This window comes from Corapipo altera, unplaced genomic scaffold (assembly GCF_003945725.1).
Source record: "Corapipo altera isolate COAL_440 unplaced genomic scaffold, ASM394572v1 60, whole genome shotgun sequence".
NCBI classification, from domain to species: domain Eukaryota; kingdom Metazoa; phylum Chordata; class Aves; order Passeriformes; family Pipridae; genus Corapipo; species Corapipo altera.
In genome coordinates this window covers 2,067,972-2,081,126 of record NW_020884912.1, presented here as the reverse complement: position 1 = coordinate 2,081,126, position 13,155 = coordinate 2,067,972, and the positions used below count along the sequence as shown (strand labels likewise).

At 38.2% G+C, this 13,155-nt stretch overlaps 1 protein-coding gene across 1 annotated transcript in view; it reads left to right on the top strand.

The window, feature by feature from the left end:
* ELOVL2 (ELOVL fatty acid elongase 2) overlaps positions 1-13,155 on the top strand; it is a 48,369-nt gene that overhangs the window by 18,155 nt on the left and 17,059 nt on the right. Inside the window, exons 2-3 of the mRNA XM_027654178.1 lie at positions 5,967-6,030; positions 11,190-11,377. Coding sequence (XP_027509979.1) covers positions 5,967-6,030; positions 11,190-11,377 — 252 coding nt within the window. The remainder of the gene's footprint in view (positions 1-5,966; positions 6,031-11,189; positions 11,378-13,155) is intronic.

The window sequence follows — 13,155 nt, the reverse complement described above, 5'->3', positions numbered from 1 at the left end:
CAAACAGCTGTTCTCAATTCCCTCTAGAGAAAACCAGCCTATTTGATGGTTCAGTTCTCCCATCAATTTGCTCTGTCAGACCTGGAAGCTACCAGCCTCACGTAGGATGCCAACCTGCAGTCAGTCTTTTCCAAACACATGCAAAAATAATTCTCAGCTGCAAAGATATTGTCCTTTTTGTCACAAAAAAATGCTGCATTTATTAATACCTACTGGAAAATATCCAGACATTTGCATATATGTATGCAAGCTTTAGCCATGGAATGAATCATATATTGCACGGTATGAAAAATTAATAGGAATAAAATATGATCTGGGTGAAAAACATTGAAAATCAAATAAATTGTTTTCAGATCAGACATGGGTCTCACTGAAATCTTTTAGAAATACTATATATTTCTAAAATATAAACAGTTCTATTCTGTGTTATCTTCAAAGCTACTCTTGAAATCTTTAACATAATTTACTGACCGCAGCAACAACATCTTTCTTTCCTGGAATGCTTACAGTTTATTGTGAAAGGCTTTAGAAGAGATAGGAAGAGAAAAGAAGCATGCAAAAACCATTCATTTTTTCTTTTCTGTGCTAAAGCTGGAACAACCTTCTTTTGTTTTTTGTTTTTTCTTCCACCATACCATATTTTCAGAGATTTTTGTTACATTAAAAGGTGTTACACAATTTGCATTTCCAAAACAAAGATACAGATCTCTCTTTTCTTGAAATTCTAAAAGAATGACTATGTATTTAGATGGAGTCACCTGTAGTTCTTTTTCTTAGCTATTCTTGACCATTTTCTGCAAAATAGGAGCATTACCAAACATTTTTCACGTATTATACAGGCACATCTCCAGACTCAGTCCACTAGGAGAACTTCCCTTGCTGCAGTTTGTGTATAATAATTCATAAACAGGTGCTTTCTTTAGGGATATTTTTACACATATTTCCCCTACAGATATAACACAAAAATCACAAACAATAAAGATGACAAAAACCTTAAGGGTTGTCTGAAGCAATCTGTGGTGGAGAATTGTCCCATGTTGTACATCTTTGTTCCAGAGTAATTTTAAATGCTACAAGCAATAAAAAGATAAACAATTTCTTTTATAAGCAGTTCTAGGTTTTACTTTGAGTTCCCTCTGCTTCATTTCATCCACTATTTCAGCCATTCTGGAGCCAATACTACAGTTTCTGAAAACTTCTTTAATATTTGTATATTTAAATATGTGCTGGTAGGCATCTAAAATCAGTTTCTTTAAAAGTGCTGATAAGTTCAGAATAATTCGAGTACTTCTCAGTCACTGACTATTTACAGAGCAGAACTCTTCAGGAAATTAAGGAAAAAATGCCACTGAAATAATAAAAATTGTATATATTGTATATATTTTCTATCAGGGTTGTTTAAAATATTACAGTTGCTTCCAGAAGCTGTATTGGAGAGCAGAGGTTGGCACTCACTTCTGTTTTTTCTTTGAAGCCTAAAATGAGATCTCATTTTGTACAGAGTATTATGATTTCTGTGTAGCTGTATGAGAACAAGTAACACATTATCTTGGATTTTTGAGACACTGAATGTCATGTAAGGCTTTTGAATGAAAAAATAAAAAACAGTAATACAAATGGTTTCCAGACAGCATAAATGAGATTGAATGCAGTTTACACATCTGTAGGAAGTTTATTTCAGAAAGTTTTTTTATGTTTCCATTAGCTCCAGATAGCCTGGTTTCTAGAACTATATAAAGAGAAACTTAAATCGCTTGAAGCAGTCTTTTCAGTGGGCAGTAGACAATACCTAATGCCAGAATGTTGGTATTTTGAGAAATCAAAGGTATTTTTGACAAATCAAAGGTGTTTTGATATTTGCACTGTTTAGATAGCTGTTACCTAATTTTTACATAGGTCATACCACTTTTACTAAAACGACTAGAAAACCAGTAGACACTGGTCTCTCAATGAAGACCAACACTAACAAAGATATATAAACATAGAACAAGAACTGATATATTTTTTATGTACCTGATGACTTCAAAATTGTTTCAAGTGTAGTAGCATAAAATATTATTTCACTTATGTGCACTGTGCTACGTATTCACCTATTTACATTTCTGTGCAAAAATACTGAAACTCTGTTGCTTTATCATCATTGGCATTATGCTCCCTCCCCATCTTTCCATTTGGGTGATTTGATTTGCTCAGACAACCTAATGTCTTTCTTATAATTTTGGGTAAATAGATCTTCCACAAATCTGTCCAAAATCCTGCCAAAATGCTAGCGTTGCTAATGCCCAGGGCAATGTCCTGTACAAAAGAAGAAACAACATAAGAGACATGATAATCTTTAGCCTTGTAACCCAAATACCTTCATTGATAAAGGCTATTAAAGTGATTTGCCAGAGAGAAGTGAGTTGTCTGAGCATGTAAATTTGTTCAGACTGGTTTTATTTGCTCTTCTTTAGAAATATGACAGGTCATGTTGAGCAACATATTTACATCTGATCTGCCCAAAGGGGCTATTAAGGACATATTCTAAACTCCAGAAATACAGTATAGACTCTTGTAGCAATGTTGACAAGAAGGTGACAAGAATGCTTACATAAAATTACCTACCCTTTTTAAAGTAAGAACTATTCTTTTCCAAACTATTAACACTAGTACTAGGTATATAAACAAATGTATTGTCTTTAACAATCTTGCAAATCACTATCTTGTAAATTTCTATTTTTCTTCCCTTAAACTAAGATAAACTGTAAAAAAGTTGAAAGGGAGGCTAAGGCTGGGACATTCTTAAGAAGTTTATTTGTTTCTCTGTGGTACCTCCTAGAAAAATTTGTAATCTCAAATTATGAAAGAAAGGAAACCAGGCACTGAATTGTAGTGCTAATTTAAGTAGATGGGAACAGGGCTGTCAGCTGGTGCAAGTCCCCACTGTGTCATTTAAGCACACTTATGAGGAGGTAGATTTAACTTCAGAAGGGCTCATCTACTCAGCACGCTGTCTGCTCATCCTAGCCAGGTGTAAGAGGTCAACTGTCACAAGCTGGATCAATTAAAACAGTAACCTATGCAAAAAGGACTCTTGCTGTATTTTGCAGATGACACCAAGTCGGGTGGGAGTGTTGATCTGCTTGTGGGCAGGAGGGCTCTGTGGGGGGATCTGGGAGGCCTGAATCGATGGGCTGAGGCCGATGGTATGAGGTTCAACAAGGCCCATGCAGTTTGCAGGCTTGGGGCAGAGTGACTGGAAAGCTGCCCAGCGGAAAAGGACCTAGACTGGTTGACAGCTGGCTGAATGAGAGCCAGCAGTGAGCCCAGGTGGCCAAGAAGGCCAAAGGCATCATGGCTTGTATCACCAATAGTCTGGCCAGCAGAACTAGGTCAGTGATTGTCCTCCTGTACTTGGTCCTGGTGAGGCCACACCTCAAATCCTGTGTTCAGTTTTGGGTCCCTCACTACAAGAACGACATTGAGATGCTGGAGCATGCCCAGAGAAGGGCAACAAAGCTGGGGAAGTGTCTGGAGCATAAGTCTGATGAGGAACAGCAAAGGGAGCTGGGGTTGTTTAGCCTGGAGAAAAGGAAACTCAAGGGAGACTTTGTTCTTTACAGCTACCTGAAAGGAGGTTGTAGCAAGGGGGGGGGGGTCAGTGTCTTTTCCTAGGTAACAAGCAACAGGACGAGAGGAAATGGCCTCAAGCTGTGTCAGAGGAGATTTAGATTGGGTATTAGGAAAAATTTCTTCACTGGAAGGGTTGTCAAACACAGGCTACCCAGGTAAGTGGTTTTGCTACTATCCCTGGCAGTATTTAAAAGACATGTAAATGTATGTAGGGACATGGTCTAGTAGTGGACTTGGCAGTGCTGGGTTAATGGTTGGACTCAAGTTGGAAGGTCCTTTCCAACTGAAACAATTCTATGATTCCTTTTTTTTTCTTTAACATCTTCCTTCTGCTCTTTCTTTTTAATACTTGAATTCCTCCGTCTATGTGCTAGATGCACTGATTTCAATTTCAATGCAGCTGAGAGTAGTTTTCTCTACAATATTTTAATATAAAAGGAATATACATTTTTTTTACTTTTTTACTTTGTTCTTGCCATGTAAGATTTGTTTATATACTGTAAGCATGAAAGCAGGTAGCTTTGTACACTCATTCCTCCAACTCACTTGAATCCATTACAGTATTTTTAACAAAGTAGTCTGTTAAGTCTAACCACAAAACCATCAAGCACAGGAGTAGCTCTGTTTCAAATAGCTGAAGCAGGTGGGCACATCACAGGCAAACAGCATTTCCCAAATAGCAGTGTCTTCATCATCAAATAACAGCAGAGCAACTGCATAGCTCAAGGAGGTAAAAACAGCAGCGGACTGTTTGCACAAGTCTGGAACCTGGAAACTGAGTCACCTCCTCTAACAGAAGCCATCATTAGGCTGCTAAGGAAATTGTTTGAAATTCAGAAAATGCCTTTCTCTAGGGGCAGTAGCCAGGACACTTTCCTAAAGGCTAGATTAGTGTCCTCGGTGCTGCAAAGTATGAGAAATCTTTTTGTGTCATGAGTCATTGGTTTCATCCTCTTCCTTTTGAGCAAGTCCTTTATTTTTTGTTCTAAAAAATAATATATACTTATAGTTTTGGGGGTTTTGCTGGGTTTTACTTTAAGATAAGATAAATGGAGCAGCATCTTGCAGAGACAGACGTTTACAGTCTAGGATGCTGCAAAACCTTTTGCTGCCACATATTCATATAAAATCTGTCCACTTTTGAACAACCCGAGGATCAAAATGTAAGAGTGGAAGAAACAGAAGGAAGGGGCTTGGAAGTGCCAGGAACTTGTCTTTGTTCAGACCACAACCCAGTCCCAGCAAAGGAATGCAGAGAGCAGGGATGGACCTTCCAGGGTGCAAGTATGGTTCTTCATGGGCAAATCTGCTAATGGTGTCTGCAGTCCAGGTTGTTGTGGAGATACCTGGCATTCAAAAGCACCCACAGCCCATTACCCTGCAGAAATGCTCACTTTGTGTCTCTCTCCCCATCTTGGCTGCATTTGCTCAGTGCTGAAATTAATTCATTGAGCACAGTAGGGCACTGCTGGGAGGAAGAGAGAAAGAACCTGGCTGACCTCAGGTTGTGACAAAGAGTTGTTCAGGCAACAGCGTGCAGGAAGCCACTGCTCAGCACTGGAGTCTGGAAAGAAATGTTTTGGAGAGGTCACGAATCCAACTGAGGGAAGGACTGTGTTGGTCATGGCTTAGCTCCCAACTCAGTCACAAAGAGACATAAATTTGCTAAAACTGTCAGCTTAGCAGCTTCATTGACTTAGACCTCAAAACACAATATCTCTGTAATGTAATCCTGCCCTTCCTGCCACCCTACATGGGCTGAACTTCATTGCTGGAGCTCTAGGTTCTTCTGTAGACTTTTTTTTAGGAACTTGGGGACCGATTTAGATAAATCTCAGTTGACTCACCTCAAAAATTTCCTTCTTTAAGCGTAAAGCATTGAGATATTCAGTTGATGTGCTGTCACTAGGCTGGTTGCAACCAGGCAGTTTTGTGAAGCATATCAAAGGAATGGCCAGCTCCTCTCTGCAAAACAAAACAATTCAGTTGAGGAAACATAACAAAAACAAACACAGAAGCATCTTTATTAGAGTGAAAACTACATCCACCACAGATGGCTTTACTGTGATACTTGCTGTTTTTCATTTGCAAAACCTTAATTTCTCTTCTTAAAGAGTTCTGGTTTGGGCAGTTTCCAGCAACAAGGCTTCTACTGTTATCTAGACCACAACCTGCCCTAAATTAATTTTTAAGAAAGTTTGCATTTTTTTCAGTATACATGATGTTGAATAATTTGGAAATACTTATGCATGACACATTTTTTACTAGTTTATTGGAGATTTTTTCTTAAATGTATTCTCTATGTGAGCTGTGAGATAATGTCTTTGTCACATATCCTTTTCCATATTTTTTAGGAGACCCTGAAAGCTTTTGACCAGGAAGTAAATGCATTTGTGGACTATATGTTTGGACCTCGAGGTAAGCTGCTCCACTTCCACTTCCCATTAAGAAAATAACACCTTTACAGATTACCACTCAAAAAAATCTAATAAATCTTCTATCATTGAAAATGTAAACCAGGTAGAATCACAGTATTTGCAGGAACACACCATTGTGGAAGGAAATCTATCAATGCACTGCATTTATAAAAAGCAAATAGATTTTTGTTTTGAGTATTTGACATAATATTATCTGTAATATAATTTAAAATCAATCATAGATTATACTGAAGCTGAAAGAAGAAATGACACACAATTTTAAAAGATTTTTTTAAGCTTAAAAAAAAGTCACTAGATTTGGGATTCCTTTGTTTCTGAGCATATCAAAGGAATTCAATTTTATATCCTAATGTGGAATAAAAACTTGAAAGACTGGGTCTTTTGGAAAGTGGAAAATCTGTTTTGGGACTGATTCTTATTCATAATCCAGTTTGTTCGGTCCAGCTACTTATTAAATTGCCTGCAGGATCACGTCCAAAATTTCAATAAACCAGTAGACTGGATAGAAGAACAGATGCATTTGTCAACTTCCCGTTAGTGCTTTCTGGCATAGTTTGGACAAGAATAACCTGAATAACTGTAGCTTGGAGGTTCCTCATGCTTTGTTAGGACTGAAACAAGTAATGGCAAGAAACACCCAAACCTGAAATAGGACTGCAGATGAGGATGGAGCATCAAAGTCAGGGCTAAGAGAGCCGAGTAAATAAAGGGAAGAGGTGAGGCAGGAGCTTAGACAACACAGTCTTTAGAGAAGGTCCCTGCAAGGCCACCTTGCTGTTGATAGGGCTGGATTTAAACATTCAGCTTCAGGAACTGGCTTGCAAACTTTTTCCCATGGTTAAATCTGGAACAGCTGCTCATGTGGGTGGACATATTGTTATGGATTCCTGATTTGTTGAAGTAATGTCCTCCATGTCCCAGAAATAATTCTTGCTTAATTAGAAGGAAAAGGGAAAGATATTGTGTTCGTAAAACCAAGAAATTCTCATTTTTCATAGCTGGCTGGTTGGCTACAAAATCTTTTTCATCCTCTCTGCAGTAGATATGAAGTTTAAAAGAAAGATTTCCAGTGAAGAAACACTGAAGAGCTTGGGAACAGCAGCAGAAGTGGTTAAAACAGAATAGGTTTAGTTAATGGTTTCTACAATAGTACATTTTAATGTTAACAAAGAAATGTGATCAGAAGAATAAAAGTACTACTTTTTTTGTTGTTGGTGGTGTTTTTTGTTTTATTTTGTTTTGTGAGGTTTTTTTGTTTTTGTTTGTTTGTTTGTGGGTTTTGTTTTTGTTTTTGTTTTTGCTTTTTCCCCAAATGGCCATGATATTCTCTTTCATTCCTCTTTCCTTATTGGTCCAGACAAATTGTCCAAAGGAATGAACTGTAGTTAATCCAATTCAGAGTAGCACACAGATCCCTTTGGGCTTTTAGAAAGCCCTTCAATTAAACAAGTATTATTTGTATTGCTTGCCAAGTACATCACCATCCTTCTCCAGACAACAGTGCTGAAGATAGCATTTGTTTGTCTATGCCCATGCCTATTCACTCTGATCTTTCATTTGACTGGTGGTATAATGACACAGCATCATACATTTTGTGAATAACATAGCTCCCTCCAGTGTGTTCATACACATAAATAATTCATATAAATAATTCACATAAATAATTCACAATAAACTGTAAACAGTTTTAAATTGAATGACTTCACAGATGAATAGCTAATGAATTTGAGAGCTTCCCCAAACATCTAAACCCACAACCATTCCCCTTCTTTCTATCCACCAATTTTCTTCTACAGTATCCAATTCATGTAGCAGCTAGGTGACTTCAAAGGATAGATTTTATATACCTAGTCATATTTTGTACCTTCATTCACTGGTATCAGCTGGGCTTTGTACGCAGATTTACCTCAATGTTTGCTTTTGAAGTAGTAGATGAAGTCCTTTGGGTCAGGGAATAGAAACCATATAGATGCTCACCAGTTGCATCTCTTAATTTTTCCATTGATATTGTTCATAGGCTGAAGGCAAATCGAGAATGAGTGAAATAGCTCAATTGTTCTGTAAGAGATCATTTTTCCATTCACCTTCATCTGCAGAGTATTGTTTGGTATTGTGAAAATTAAGGAGTATTGAATTGCAGGAGCTAAATCTAGTTAACTGGTTCCTTGTGAAAGAAACAGAGGTAATCAAGAAGAGATATATTTTATTAAAGTTATGATAAAGTAATAAGCATTTCTCCTCAATAGAGTATGATCTGTAGCAAGGCATCTACTCTCTGCACCTAAAAAGGTCTGAATCTACTCAGACAGCAACTGGCCAACTTGAATCAAACAGAAACTTGAATCAAAATGTTTCTAAACCTCATTGATAAAAGCCTGATACATTTAAAGAGCCTGGGAGGCCTGCCACTCACTTCAAAGGAGCCAAGATTTCACCCCAAGGGTTTGGCACATCATGGCCAGTGAATGAGCCTATTCACGGAGTGATCAGAGCTTGTGGGCACCTGCTCCTTCCCGTACTGTAGTCCAGTGCTTTCCCACTGTGGCTTTATTCACTGCTTTGGTCTCAATCTCAGATGCTGTGCAAGTTCAATATTGTAAAAATAATCCTTTCTGCTATTGACAGCGTACTTTTACAGTACTTGAACACAGAGATTTAACTGTCAGTCAACAGAAATACTTTTCATCTCTCCTTCTTCTGATAACTTCTTTTGAAATACATTCCCTTTCCTCCCGCTTCCTGACATATAAAATCCTCCCTCCTCTTGTCATTCAGGGATAAGAGGAAGTGGAAACAAAACAGTCACATTCCTTGGCTGCTGTTTATAAACCACTCTCTTCCAGTAACTGTCTTACACTTCAGGAATGATCAGGAAGGCTATATGTTTTAACAATTTCTCTTGAATCTGAAATAGTACAGAACTTAAAAATACTTAACATGGTGACCTGAACAAGCACACTAGTTGTGCTTTTGTATGGATCAGCCCCCATGCTTGTGGCCACTCAGAGCAATATGGAAACTTTCTGAGGTCATGCTGTGGCAGAATTTAATTCTGTTTAGTTTAGTTTGTATTCTGAACTCTTCCAAGTACTCTTCCTCTTTGAACAAACATGCGGTTCCATCATCTACTAATGCCAGTTGGCATTTTTGCACATAACCTTTATGCACCAAGTGTTGCAATCCTCGGATGGAAGACCTTTCCTGAGATAGAAGTCTTGCTGACATGACTGCTTTCTACATCTTCATTTAGGATACCAATTAAATAAATGAAATCCTTATGCTCCTAAAACCTATACTCGTAAAACATCAACACTTACATGCACAACCTTTACCTGTCCTATGACTCTGTCCTGTTAAGAGCCAACTTGTGAGTAGAATCACCTCAAAAACATTCATTCCAGAGTTTCAAACATGGCTTGTGAGCTTTAAGAGGGTATTGGAAAGGTTTTATTATCACACTGAGGTGATCCTAATAAGCACTGAGATCCGAAGACAGAAAAGAGGTGTTGTAGATTGGTAATGCATGGCAAAGCAAGGCTACCCTATAAGGATGGACTGTGCTTTGTAATAGGCAGTTGAGCTGTTGTGACTACCCACACCTCTCTACTCCTAGAGGTTTTTGGGAGTCCAAAATGGAGAGTCAAACCCAGGAGAACATTGGACTTCCATGGTAGTGTGGGCCTGGTTGAAAGTCTTTCCAGTGAAAGAGCTAACATCCCTCGTGGAATCCAAATTCAACAGATGAATGTTACAGCCACTGCCATGGAAGCAAGGGGAGAAGGGGAGGAATACTGTAACAAAAAAGAAAGCTGATGTTCATAGCCTGGTTCATAAGTAGGTTACTCTAACACACTTAAAATTTCAGTTTACATATACCTGTATGCATATACTTCTAAGGAAAGAATAGTTAGAAAGAATACAGTACAGCAAAATTGTAATCAATTGTTAAATGCTTGGGCACATTTGCTTTGTGTGTCATCCATTGACCAGTCCTTTACAAATTCAACACGGGCAGAAAAACAGTAAAATATTTTTTTCATGCACTGTGAATACCCTTTCATTTACGATTTTTAACATAATCTTGGTTCTTTGTAAAAAATAAACTAAGTAATTTAAAACATTTTCTAAGAGCGAAAACATCTTCCTAAGAGCAAAAAGAACTACTTTCTGTGTGACCTGCACAATAGCTCCTCACTGACTTCATTCTTCACCTACTTCATAAGTCATGACAGATTTAGAGTAAATTTTCTGAAAACTAGCCATGATACCCCCTTGTTCTTTTCACAGATAAATGGCTGAATATTGTTGCTGTGGAAAATTAACTCTAGATTTTGCTCCATCATGGGAAAAAAAAAAAAAAAGAAAAAAAAGCACACTCCTTTGCTCTTGACATACAGTTGCTCATATGACAACAAAGTTGTGCCTCCAGATTGGCATCTAGGATTAGGCTTTGCTCATATACACTGAACTATCTGATTACTGCCAATGGGATTACTTGTGTGAATAAGGCAAGCAGGATTTGACCTTAATATTTCATTTTAGGACCAGGCAAGTAGGACAGAAACTGTGAGAAAGCAAGCCCTTGCCCAGACAAAGATCTTTGATAACCATCAAAGTACATGTTTGCCACTTGCTTTTCGTATTTAATGTTTTGGAAGAGTCCTCCCCCTGTATAAATATTTTCTAGCAAATTTTATATACCTTCCTACCTCTATGGCAAGTACAGAATTAAAATAACATATGACCTGGCAATATTACATGCATATTTTGTATTTAACACTATCTGCAAATTGTCCATTGAGCAGATTAAGATAGGATTTAAATAAATACTAAGTTAAAACATTAGATTAAATTTTTAAGCCTATAAGAATTTTTTTTTTCCATTTTCTCTTTACTATTAAAATGAGGTGATTTAAGTGACCTTAAATTATTAGGAAATTCCATGCAGTTTTCAGCCCACATTCTCTGAATTCGCATGCACTTTTGGTGAGGTGAAGTGAATGGACAGCTCCTGTGAGCAAAACATGACAGATTACCTCTCATGCTTTTAAACAGATTTTTGCATGATGTATTCTGACTTACTTTAGCAATACTTTACCATAGCCTTCTTAATTGCCTGCTCTGTGTGTTTTTTTTTAGATGCCAGAGTTAGAGGATGGTTCCTTTTGGACTCTTACCTTCCCACATTTTTCCTTACTGGAGCATATCTACTCTGCATATGGCTGGGCAAAAAGTTCATGAAGAACAGGCCTCCTTTCTCTCTCAGGGCTCACCTCATTGTGTATAACCTTGGGATCACACTGCTCTCCTTCTACATGCTCATAGAGGTAAGTGTTCTTCCATGCAGTGAGGATGAGAAAGGTGAGAAATACACAGTTTTTAGCAGAAATATCTTAGTGACAGGTAGTTTTGCTAGGAAAGTTAAAATCAGCAGCAAAATAAACTTTAAGATCAAAAAAAGGCCCTCAGCAATTGGACAGTGAGTTGTACAGTACTTTCTCATCTTAGATCTTGGCATGTTTTGATCATCCTTCCTGAGCTACAGGCACTCAGTTCAAACATACCTACACCTCGTTTTTCAGCACCCATGAAAATGCTCATGGATTGTGTTTCATTCATATGACTGTCTATGGAATGGTTTTGCCATGTACAAATGCTCATGCTTAAATATGTACAGATTTATAAATGAGAGCAAATACTGATTTATTTATGGTATTGACAATTCAATGTTATTTTTCTGCTCTCGTGACTAAGAAGCTTCCCTCATATAGTCAGACAGTCAGAGACAGATTTTAAAAACTTACCACTTTATTGAAAAGCAAGTGCTGTGGGGCTTGGAGGCTGAATATGGTCATATAGATTATTTTCCAAGTACTTATCAGGAAGGAACATGTTCACACAAATAAGGATCCATTCAGAACCAAAAGAGAGGTTTGAATGCATTTGATGATTTTGCAACAACAGAGGACTCAAACGGTGCTCCTCAGTAGACGAGTGTTTTCACCTCCCCAGTGGGGAGCAGAAGCCAAAAGTCACTGTTTGGATATTATTTGGGAGCAGCCCATTCTCAGCCTTTTGATAACTGAGGTACTTCTAATATTAAGGTGATAACATATATTACTTGTGGCCCTTAAAAACAAACACTAGAAGGCAAAACCCACAGAACATTTTCTGACTTGGCTTAAGAAGTAACCCCAGGTATGCGAAGCCCTGGCTGAAGGATGTGCTTGATTTGATGGTGTGACCTGCAGAGGTATGAGCTGACACTGCTGTGTTGCCTGCACAGTCTCATGGCATTTCTCGCTCTCTGGGCTCTCAGCCACAATAGCAGTTTCCATGAGAAATACAAGGATTAACTTGTTCTGTCAGTAGGACAAGAAACTTTTCGGAGGCCAAACAGGACCCCCAAATATTTCAAGTTTTAAATTAATTTGAACTAAACACCAAGTTATTGGCCTGGTCAAAAGGCTAAGCAGCAGTTTAGATTTGTGCCCTTGTGCAAAGGACTGATTGTGCTACACAGAGCTTCATCCTGGTTGGAGCTCCAGCTGGCTTCAGAGGCTGCTGCAGTGTCTGAGAGTGCAGGGTAAGGTTTAGAGCAAAGAAGAAACAACTACAGTTGCTGGAAGGTTTGATGACTCCATAATGATTGTCCTCTAGAATTTAAATTAGTACTTTGATGTTTAAATCCCCATTTTGCTTGAAGGTATACGGATAACTCTCTGCAGTAGCAGGACTCAGCAAAAAGGATTAACTGAATAGAAAACAATACTGCTGCTCCCTTCCCCTTGCAGTCTGATTTGGCCTGCCACAAGTAAATAAATGAAAAAACAAAGAAAGTTTTAGCAGGTCTCACTTGTATGAATGAAGCAAACTTGGTTTCAGCCACCTTCACATCCTTTTAGGAACTGTATTTAATCAGCTCCCATTCAGCTGCCTCACTGATCTGTCCTTCCTGAGGCTAACTTTTTTGCAGACAGTCACTGAGTTGTGTTAGTCCTCAAATTAGTCCCTTGATACCTTGATTCTGAGTCTGGAGGTTGATGATTTATACCTCCCAGATTGCAGCTGGGCATGGCTGGCAGTGCTAACTTGTAGCTCCACA